This window comes from Nicotiana attenuata, unplaced genomic scaffold (genome assembly GCF_001879085.1).
Source record: "Nicotiana attenuata strain UT unplaced genomic scaffold, NIATTr2, whole genome shotgun sequence".
Lineage (NCBI taxonomy): Eukaryota > Viridiplantae > Streptophyta > Magnoliopsida > Solanales > Solanaceae > Nicotiana > Nicotiana attenuata.
The window spans coordinates 150,586-162,061 of record NW_017671541.1 but is presented as its reverse complement, the minus strand read 5'-3'; the positions used below and the strand labels follow the sequence as shown (position 1 = coordinate 162,061).

Below are 11,476 nucleotides of genomic sequence, written 5' to 3'. Positions count from 1 at the left end.
TAATTTCAATAAAATTTATATGCCTACTATTATTACACTGTATTTGTAAAATAAATTCTGGAAATATAAATGAATATAAACAGTAATGAATATAAACAGAAATGACATAAACCAATTCGAGCCCACTGAATTCACAGTGTTTCCTTAAGGAATTTAATCCCCTCCTAGTACCCAAGGTTATGGATTATTTCCTCCCAGGATAGAACGAATTACACACTGGTGTAGTGGTACTTCAAACCCCAGTGTTTCAGCGAACACAAAGTTCGATAGCAAATCACACTTACTTTTTGCTTTGTTTTGATGCTAAAAGTATGCAGAAGAAGGAGAGGAAACTCAGAAAATTGTAGTTAAAATTCTGAGCAGAATAGTATTGTATTTATAGCCAAAGTTGGGTCTCTTCAGAATGGCTGTTTATGCAAAACGCCCACAACATAAATGCCATTACATAAATGGCCATTTACTCAATAATAAAGAGGGAAAATAAAGAGGGAAAATTGAAGAGGGTAGTTACTTTTCTGTTACCAAAACAGAAAAACGGATTGGATTTAATATTAATATTTAGTATTAATATTTTGTTATTAAAACAAATATTTAATAACATTTCTGTTAATATTTTACTATTAACAAATAAATTTGGTCCAAAAGTTAATCAATCAATCGATCATTTGACCAAATCCAAATCCAAATCCGAATCCGAATCCGAAGCCGAAGTCGAAGCCGTAGCCGTAGCCGTAGCCGAAGCCGAAGCCGAGCCGAGCGAGCGACGACGACGACGGCATGAGGCTTGCCTTCTTCTCAACTCTTTAAGAGCTAGAAGAAGAGCAATTGCTTATATACCCATAAAAAATCTCTTCCTCTTCCAATATGGGACAATGCCCATTTGCCAAGGGAGGGGGAACTTAAAATTTCACTCAAAAATTTCATTTCCCTCCATTTCCCATTCACCCTCTTTTAAGTATTTAATATATTAATTAAATACCTTAAAAACCCTACAATCCCCCACATGAATGGGGAATGGCTATATCACGGAAGTATGCATGAAAAACTGTGTGATTCACAAGTAAGGATTAATTGCATCTGGATAAGTAGGTTTCCCTTTGAACTTTCCGTAGTGAACTTATGTCGGATATACTCGATCAATCGGTAGATTTGATATCTTTGAACCGTCGAACTTTAGTGTATACCTAGACAACCACAAGTCACACAACCAACCCTTAACCGTCTTTGGTTCTCATTGTTGTGTTCGTTTCAGCCATGAACACCGCCTGGTTTCATAAGTGCGTAGAGAACTGGCCTTGCTGTGTTCTCCTTGAAGCGGCTAACACTTCACACTTACATAGGTGATTCCTAAACGTGTCATCCCGTAGATACACTATTTGATATACCCTGTATCAAATTTAGAAATCATTAAAAAGCCTTAATGCTTTATCCTTGGTACTTAAAATTGTCTCATCACGAGAATGGACCAAAAGTTTAGTTGACAATGTTGAACCGTCATAAATGACTTTGTTTGATCTCCTTGAACCTAGATCTTGGGATCTCCAGTCTTCTAGGTAGAGTTACCGCCACTATGACTTGTTCTCGGCCACAGTCCCATTCCCTTTGATGACTTCTCAACTACCTCTCTAGTTAGGCCTTTTGTAAGTGGATCCGACACATTATCACTTGACTTTACATAGTCAATCGTGATAATTCCTCTAGAGAGTAATTGTCTAACGGTTTTATGTCTTCGTCGTATATGGCGAGACTTACCGTTATACATAACGCTCCCAGCCCTTCCAATTGCCGCTTGACTATCACAATGTATGCATATTGGTGCCAACGGTTTGGGCCAAAATGGAATATCTTCCAAGAAATTTCGGAGCCATTCAGCTTCTTCACCGGCTTTATCCAAGGCTATGAACTCAGCCTCCATTGTAGAGCGGGCAATACAAGTTTGTTTGGATGACTTCCAAGATACCGCTCCTCCACCAATAGTGAATACATATCCACTTGTGGACTTGGAATCAGTTGATCCGGTGATCCAATTTGCATCACAGTATCCCTCAATGACCGCAGGATATTTATTGTAATGCAAAGCAAAGTCCTGGGTATGTACTAAATACCCCAAAACTCGTTTCATGGCCATCCAATGAGATTGGCCTGGATTGCTCGTATATCGACTCAATTTACTTATAGNCGAATTACACACTGGTGTAGTGGTACTTCAAACCCCAGTGTTTCAGCGAACACAAAGTTCGGTAGCAAATCACACTTACTTTTTGCTTTGTTTTGATGCTAAAAGTATGCAGAAGAAGGAGAGGAAACTCAGAAAATTGTAGTTAAAATTCTGAGCAGAATAGTGTTGTATTTATAGCCAAAGTTGGGTCTCTTCAGAATGGCTGTTTATGCAAAACGCCCACAACATAAATGCCATTACATAAATGGCCATTTACTCAATAATAAAGAGGGAAAATTGAAGAGGGTAGTTACTTTTCTGTTACCAAAACAGAAAAACGGATTGGATTTAATAATATTTTGTTATTAAAACAAATATTTAATAACATTTCTGTTAATATTTTACTATTAACAAATAAATTTGATCCAAAAAGTTAATCAATCAATCGATCATTTGACCGAATCCGAATCCGAACCGAAGCCGAGCCGAGCGAGCGACGACGACGACGGCGTGAGGCTTGCCTTCTTCTCAACTCTTTAAGAGCTAGAAGAAGAGCAATTGCTTATATACCCATAAAAAACCTCTTCCTCTTCCAATATGGGACAATGCCCATTTGCCAAGGGAGGGGGAACTTAAAATTTCACTCAAAAATTTCATTTCCCTCCATTTCCCATTCACCCTCTTTTAAGTATTTAATATATTAATTAAATACCTTAAAAACCCAACACCTACACTTACAACAAGCACAAGCACAACAATTTCCCATGTGAGATGACAATTTGAAGCTACTTTTAATTTTTTTGTAAGATCAACAGCCCAACGACACTTATGCCACAAGATGCTAAAAACAAGTACACGTTTTGCACCACATTTTGATTTATGTCCTACTGCTATGAAAATATATAGTAGCAATTATTCAGATGAGAAGGATGGAGCACAAACTGATAAACATCAACTATTTGATTGAGAATAACCACAGGAAGACCACAATACAAATTTGAAATTCTTGATACCCTTTAATGGGACATCTGGACCAACTACAACAGGCCTAACACCGTCCAAATGAAATGCCAACTAGCGGATGTGACAGAATTTCCGATACGCTATCTTACTGAATTTCTCAAAGCAAATGGTTTATTCATTCTGATAAATTGATAAGAAAAGAAGAAGAACAAAAGGAATCCTGCAAATTGCAACCGTACAGAGTTTTCAGTCAAATTATTCGATGGTGCATTCAATTACCAGAATAAAGGAATAACACCATATTTAGGATTCGAAGGTGGTAAGTGCCATAATTTCTTTTAAGGTACAACTTGTAATAATTATTATAGAGTTTGTCCGAAACGTTTGTTTGGCATTTTTATATATATATATATATATATATATATTTTATTTCGGCAATTTAATAGGCATTTTATTTGCAAATATAAAAATTATATCTCTCTCCTAAACTCTACTTGTGGGTTTTTAATGGGTATGTTATTATTGTTGTATGAAAATTACATCTTAGACATCAAGAAGCAAATGTAATTAGCCTTTTAAAGAATAAAGAATCACACCTTTTGTATTAACAACACAAGTAAAATCAATATTTTCACTAAGGAGCTACATCTTTTTTGTATACTGAAAATAAATTTAAACAATTACAATAACATCTTAATAAGGGAATTCCACCAATCAGAATAAGAAAAATTAAAAAAAATATATTTAAAATATTAATTATACTCCATAACTAAATGCAGAATTAGAAAAACTACAAGATCCCAAAAATTAAAATCATAAATCTCATATTTTTCTAGGCAATATTTGCGAAATATTCATCATAATTTAATCGTAAAAGAAATTTTAAATTGCATTTAAGAATCATAGAATAGCACAAATTTTAATGTTACAATAAAAAAAGAAATTATTAAATTTGATCTCGATCCGAAATTCTAATCAAGACCCAAATTTTTTGATTTTGAAAGAAAAAAATTAAAAGATTTGAGATTAAGAGAAATGCTTATTTTATGGAATTTTTAAATTTTGGAGGCTCTTTTTTTAGTGTTCTTGCTAAAGTTCACAGATAAAATAATAGATTAGGGGAAGAAATATAAAAAATAATAAACGACAAATAGAAAATTAGGAGGTAGCCAAAAAGGAGAATGGCTGGGAAAGGAAATAAAAAGCACAACGAAAAGAAAAAGTCAGACAAGGTTCAAGATAAATTCGAACTTGAATTTTAGATACGAGAAAAGCATTCAAAAAGATATACTAGCCATGACACCTTTGTCTAGTTTGCAACTAGGGGTGGCAGCATCGATTGTTTAACCTAGTTTAAGAAAATTTTCAACATAAATATATGATAAATTTACCAATCTAGCGGGTATCATACCACCTCCACCCTAAAGGGCGGATCCACCACTGAATAACACCTGTAGGAATGCACAACTTATTCCTTCACTCGTGTTTTACAATTAGGGATCATTTGGTAGGGTGTATAAGAATAATACTGAATATGTTGTATTAGTAATGTTGGGATTAGTTTTCATGTCAATTTTTTGGTTTGATGTATTAAAAATAACATATAACAACAACCTAGTATAATTTCATAAATGTTATTCAGGGAGGGTAGTGTGTATGCAGACCCAAACCGTACCTTATAAAGATAAATGAGTTGTTTCTGATAGACCTTCGGCTCAAGAAACAGTAGAGCTAAGATAAAGCAACCAAGTAGCAAACAATAGTAACAACAATATAATATGGTAATGAGCGAATGACACAACATGTAATAATAAAGAACTATGACTAAGATAATACAAAAACAGTCCTAGTACTACTGGTAAGCCTAGGAGGAACACACTACTATCAGCCAACCTACAACCTTAATTCTCGACCTCCACACATTCCTATCGTGGGTCATATCCTCGGTAAGCTGAAGCAATGACATGTCCTGCCTAATTACCGCTCCCAATTACTTCTTAGGTCTACCCTTCCCTTCCTCAGACCCGCCACGTATAACCCCTCACACCTCCTGATCGGAGCATCTATGTCTCTCCTCTTCATATGCCCGAACCATCTCAACCTCGATTCTCGCAACTTGTCCTCCACAGATGTCACTCCTACATTGTCCCTAATATCTTCATTCCTAATGTTGTCCTTCCTGGTATGCCCGCACATCCATCTCAACATCCTCATTTTAGCTACTTTCATCTTTTGGACAAAAAACTTCTTGGCGAGCCAGCAATCAGCCCCATACAACATAGTCGATCTAACCACCATTCTGTAGAACTTGCCCTTCAGTCCAGGTGGCATATTCTTATCACACAAAACCCCAGAGGCAAGCCTCTATCTCATCCACCCCACTCCAATACGATGAATAACATCCTCATCAATCTCCTCATTGCCTTGAATAAATGCATAATTTTTTGAAAAAAATTTATTTCTTTACAAAAATATCCTCCATATTCTTTGGAAGGATTGGAAAAGGTTTTCAAAGGGTAGTTCTATCTTTATATATGCTTATCTATGTATTAAAAATGGTATTGCTAATTCCACGATTTGCTACGTATAAAAATAATACTGAATATGATGTATAACTAGCACAAGTATTAGGTATACATAAAATACTACCAAACAAATGATTAATAATACCAAAAGCTACATCATACCAAACGAACCTTAGTTGTGGTCTCCGCACTAATTGGCCAAGGCAAAATTCTTTCATGATCTTATACTTGTTAAGTCTTACCTTAACAATCCTTCCTTAAACAAAAACTACTAACAACTGATTGTAAGAGCTGATAGTTCCAAAAACACATACTCTCAGTTATTTCCAAATTTTAATTAGTTAGACAATTGTCAAGAGATCATGGGCACAAATAATATGGCAAGAAGAAGATGATAAATTAAACTCTCATCTTTACCAGGTCTGATTAAAGTTTGTTGATTTTCTATGCACGTGATTGGATTATGACTTCAAAAGCTGGTTTGCTTTAAAAGTTGCAGCAAGACTGACGGTGGAATTTTATATAGCAGGTTCTCATGCATGCAAATTTCCTCTGTATTGTGGCTCCACGGTTGAATTGTTTTTTTTTTTTTTGACTCTTTACCCATTTATTTTTAGTTTTATAACCCTACCTCTTTTTTTTACACATGAGAGATTTACTTTTACACGTAAGAGATTGTCTTTTACACATAAGAGATTTAAAAATGTCATTTTCTTAAATAAAAAATTTTAAAGGAGCATGATGTACAAATAACACTGGCGTCCACATCCTGCGTGATTAATTAATTACTATTGTATACGGTCGAAATCGGGCTCATCTAATGGATAACAGATCGGGATTGAAACGTGAACGGTTGAAGATCGACCTCGGGTTCCATCGAACTAGGACACGAGGTCAGAATGCCCGTCTTCAAGGACATCGAGTCCATGACCCCGGAACCAACCCTGACACCAAATGAGCTCGAGGAAACATTGTTAGATCGGATAACAGAAGGCCGAAATATCTGTAACCGGACGGTATCATGCGGGAATCTCGGCGCGTATCAACGAAAAACCGGCTAATTAGCAAATCATGGGATTTTTTACCTTTTGTAGAATTGTACCTAAAGTAAGACTCCCCAACTATATAAAGGAGGTCTGATTATTTGTAAAAGGACATGTAACAATCATTCAGAAGCAATATACTGTTATTTCTCTTTAAGTTCTTATTCAACTGTGATTGAAGTGCATCCTGTTCAAGGAGGACCCTCCTCCCAAGGTTGTTGCTGTCTAATTCGTATGGTTTTAATTTATTTTATCATACTTTACTCTAATTACAATTTAATTTATCGCCTTGTATCAATTTAATCCACGTATCCATAAAACCACTTACAAATTCAATAGTTATCCGATTTTAAGCGTAAACAGTTTGGTGCCCACCGTGGGGCTAAGGATAATAGTAGTTATTTGACACAAATTTCCATAAACACACTATTTTATACTTGTTCTTTGAAGTGTCTCTAATTTCAGGATAAGAAATGGCGAACTCTCAATTAGCACCCCTATATGTTAATAATGAGTTCGGCCACCATGGCGAAAACGATAACATAGCTCCCAGGATCGACGTGCCCCCGACCGATCTCGACGAAGTCTCGGCTGCAGAGCCCATCAACGTGAGCTCGCATGTGTCCATCAACGCAAATCTGCTCGCCGATCTTGAAGGCAGCGTCCGTAGGGATGTTCGATCAGTCGCACAAAGCACACACGGCAGCGAGGATGATGGAATCAACCTGCGGGTAATCTTCAAAATGTTACAGGCTCAACAGGCGGCGATAGCTCAACTCCAGAATCAGAGCCACCCGCCAAGTAGGATTGAGCCCGAGCCATCCCAAGAATTTGTTCACAGAGTTGAATCGGCCTCAAGGAGATCGAATGAGAAGGAATCGGGGACCAATCCGATAATCATGAAGATGCTCGAGGAATTAACAAAACGGATTGAGTCTGGAGAGAAGAAGATCAAGGCAAACGACAAAAAGGTGGAAACCTACAATTCCAGGGTCGATCAAATCCCAGGAGCACCGCCGATATTGAAAGGCCTGGACTCCAAGAAGTTCGTGCAAAAACCTTTTCCTCCGAGCGCGATCCCAAGCCGATCCCTAAGAAGTTCCGCACGCCCGAGATTCCTAAATACAATGGAATGACTGACCGAACGAGCATGTTACCTCCTACACATGTGCCATCAAAGGGAATGACTTGGAGGATGATGAGATCGAATCTGTCTTACTGAAGAAATTCGGAGAGACCATGTCGAAGGGAGCTATGATATGGTATCACAAATTTACTGCCTAATTCTATTGACTCATTTGCTATGCTTACAGACTCTTCCGTGAAGGCACACGCCGGGGCTATCAAGGTCGAGACCAGGAAGTCGAACCTTTTCAAAGTAAGGCAGAAGGACAATGAAATGCTCAGAGAGTTCGTGTCCCGATTCCAAATAGAACGAATGGATCTACCACTGGTCGCTGATGATTGGGCCGTTCAAGCTTTCACCTAAGGACTCAATGTTCGAATCTCGGTGTCTTTACAACAGAAGCAGAATTTGATAGAGTACCCGACTATTACTTGGGCCGATGTGCATAACCGGTATCAATCAAAGATCAAAGTTGAATATGATCAAATTAGGGCTCCTTCCAGATCCGTTTATCCTGTCAAACCCGTCGACAGAATCAAGAAAGATGTCGATCGTGAACCGAGGTCAAACAGAAATCGATACCAGCCATATAATGGAGATCGAAGAAGTAGTGGGTTCGGGCGAAGTTCTATGCGAAATGAAAGGAGAAGTGATCGAGGTCAGAGCACTCGAGGACTCATGAGCAAGAACGGTTTTGACAGGCCTGTCAGACCTAAAGAAGCACCACAGTTATCGGAATATAACTTTAATGTCGATGCGGCTGCCATCGTATTAGCTATTTGACGCCTCAAAGATACCAAATAGCCTCGACCTTTAGAATCTGATCCAGCCCAAATATATCCCAACCAGATGTGCAAATATCATAGCACTCATGGCTACAGAATGGAAGATTGTCGACAGTTGAGAGAGGAAGTAGCCCAGTTATTCAACAACGGGCACCTTCGAGAATTTCTGAGTGATCGAGCCAAGAATCATTTTAGAAACAGGGATTCTAACAAACAGATCAAACCGGAAGAACCTCAACACGTCATTAACATGATCATCGGTGGAGTCGATGTCCCTCAAGGGCCGATGTTGAAGCGCACCAAGGTGTCCATCACAAGGGAAAAATGGACTCAAGACTACATACCAGAAGTAACCTTGTCTTTCAACGACGAGGATGCAGAAGGGATCATGCAGCCTCACAACGATGCACTGGTAATATCTGTACTCATAAATAAATCTCGAGTTAAGCATGTGTTAATTGATCCAGGTAGCTCGACCAACATCATCCAGTTGAGAGTCGTGGAACAACTCGATCTTTCGGATCAAATCGTACCTGCAACCCAAGTTCTAAATGGGTTCAACGTGGCATGTGATACCACTAAAGGGGAGATAACATTACCGGTCAATGCCGCTGGGACCATCCAGGAGGCGAAGTTTTATGTGATCGAAGGAGACATGGGATACAACGCGCTGTTCGGGAGGCCATGGATCCACAACATGAGGGTAGTACCTTTGGCTCTTCACCAAGTGTTAAAATTCCCAACGCCGGGAGGGATTAAGACAATCTACGGAGAACAACCGGCCGCAAAAGATATGTTTGCAGTCGAAGAAGTGATTCCAATATTGACACTCGCAACATCAAAGGAGACAAGCTTGAGTGCAAAGCAAGAGGCCAAGTAGCAATCATCGATACCAGCCGCGACCCAACCGGATAAGCAGGGGACTGACGAAGACGATGATTACGGGGTCTCCCGATCTTTTATAGTCCCGGATGACCCACTAAATCAACTGTCGAAGAGCTGGAATAGGTCATATTGATCGAGCACCTACCTGATCGGAAGGTATACCCGGGCACGGGTTAACACCCGAGCTCAGAAAAAAACTCATTCAATTTCTTATAGCTAACATAGATTGTTTTGCTTGGTCCCACCTTGATATGACAGGGATTCCATCGGAGATAACCACTCACAAGCTAAGCCTGGAACCGAAATTTTATCCGGTCAAGCAGAAGAGGAGGCCTCAGTCCGAGGTCAAACATGCTTTCATCAAGGATGAGGTATCTAAACTCCTTAAAATAGGGTCCATTTGGGAGGTTAAGTACCCGGATTGGTTAGAAAATGTAGTGGTAGTATTAAGAATGTGTGTAGATTATAAGGATTTTAACAAAGCGTGTCCCAAGGACTCTTTCCCTCAGCCCAACATCGATCGCATGATCGATGCCACGGCCGGCCACGAGATCCTCAATTTTTTCGATGCATATTCCGGGTACAATCAAATACGGATGGACCCGGATGATCAGGAAAAAACCTCCTTCATCACTAAGTACGGGACATACTGCTATAACGTGATGCCATTCAGATTAAAAATCACCAGTGCCATTTATCAACGCCTAGTAAACCAGATGTTTGAGGAATAAATAGGAAAATCGATGAAGGTTTACATTGACGATAAGTTGGTTAAGTCCATATGAATAGAGTTCCATTTAAAAAATTTGCAGGAGACCTTCAGCATTTGAAGAAATACAATATAAAGCTGAACCCAGAGAAATGCGCGTTCGGAGTCGGATCAGGTAAATTCCCCGGGTTCATGGTATCCAACTGAGGAATCGAGACTAACCCCGACAAAATCAAAGCCATCGAAGATATCACAGTCGTGGACAATGTGAAGGCCGTGCAAAGATTAACTGGACGCATAGCTGATGACGTCCAAATTCACTACTAAAAAGTAAATGGACACGGTTGCATGCAATATAATTTACCCAACTATGAGTCGGGGTCGAATCCCAAAGAGAACAATATGAAGGCGATTGAGAGTGTAAGAGAATTATCACTTGTTATGCAATGCCAAACACTAAGAAGGGTGATTGTGAAAATATTATAGCTAAATGCGAAAATGTAAACTAACCTAGAAAGCAAGTAAAATGATCAATGGCTACAAGTATGGATACACAGGGAATTACACTCAAGTAGGGATTCAATGTATTTCACGATTTTACAAAGATGAGCGAGTATATGTTAATTAGCCTCGGGTAATAAGTCTATATTAGCTTCTTCCGAAGAATAACAAGACTTCCTAATTGAATTATCCCTAAAAAATTAAGAGATTAAGCACACCCGATTGTGGATACAAGTAGTTCAATCCTATCCCTAGGTAGAGTCTATAAAGTGGGGGTTAAAGCCTAAAGTTCTTGTTAATTAATCTTTTCCAACCCCAAATAATCTTTCCCAAAATTAATTCGAAGTTAATGGGCAATTCCTAGAGTTAGCTAATCCCTTTGGAAACATTAAAGAACAAGAATAATTAAAGAAATAATAACTCACTTCATTATAAATAAAAATCGTTCAATGCATAATCGCAACAAGATATTTAATCCACACTTTAAATATGAATATTTCCACAAACAAGATTCAAATGTTGAAATAAACACTACACAATTAGATACAATACAAAGCAAGAAAATGAAGAAATGGGCATAAATGGGTTAGAAATTCTCAACCAAAAGCTTGAATTCTTCAAGACCCAAGTGTGTGTGTGCAAGAACCGTAGCTCCAAAACTTGTTCTCTCTAGTTTAAAGACTGAAAATTAAGCCAAAGATGTGCAAAAGATCTGCTAGGTCGTGTATTTATGGGTTTGGAATTGAGGAGAAGTGAATTTCCAAGTCTACCCAGGTCTGAA

The 11,476-nt window shown here is 38.4% G+C and overlaps 1 protein-coding gene across 1 annotated transcript; it reads left to right on the top strand.

Moving 5' to 3' along the window:
- Positions 1–8,924: 8,924 nt before the first annotated feature.
- Positions 8,925–9,480, top strand: LOC109208888. The gene is made up of 2 exons (XM_019372049.1): positions 8,925–8,949; positions 9,068–9,480. The coding sequence occupies exons 1-2, from the start codon at positions 8,925–8,927 to the stop codon at positions 9,478–9,480; spliced, it is 438 nt and encodes a 145-aa protein (XP_019227594.1).
- Positions 9,481–11,476: the final 1,996 nt, after the last annotated feature.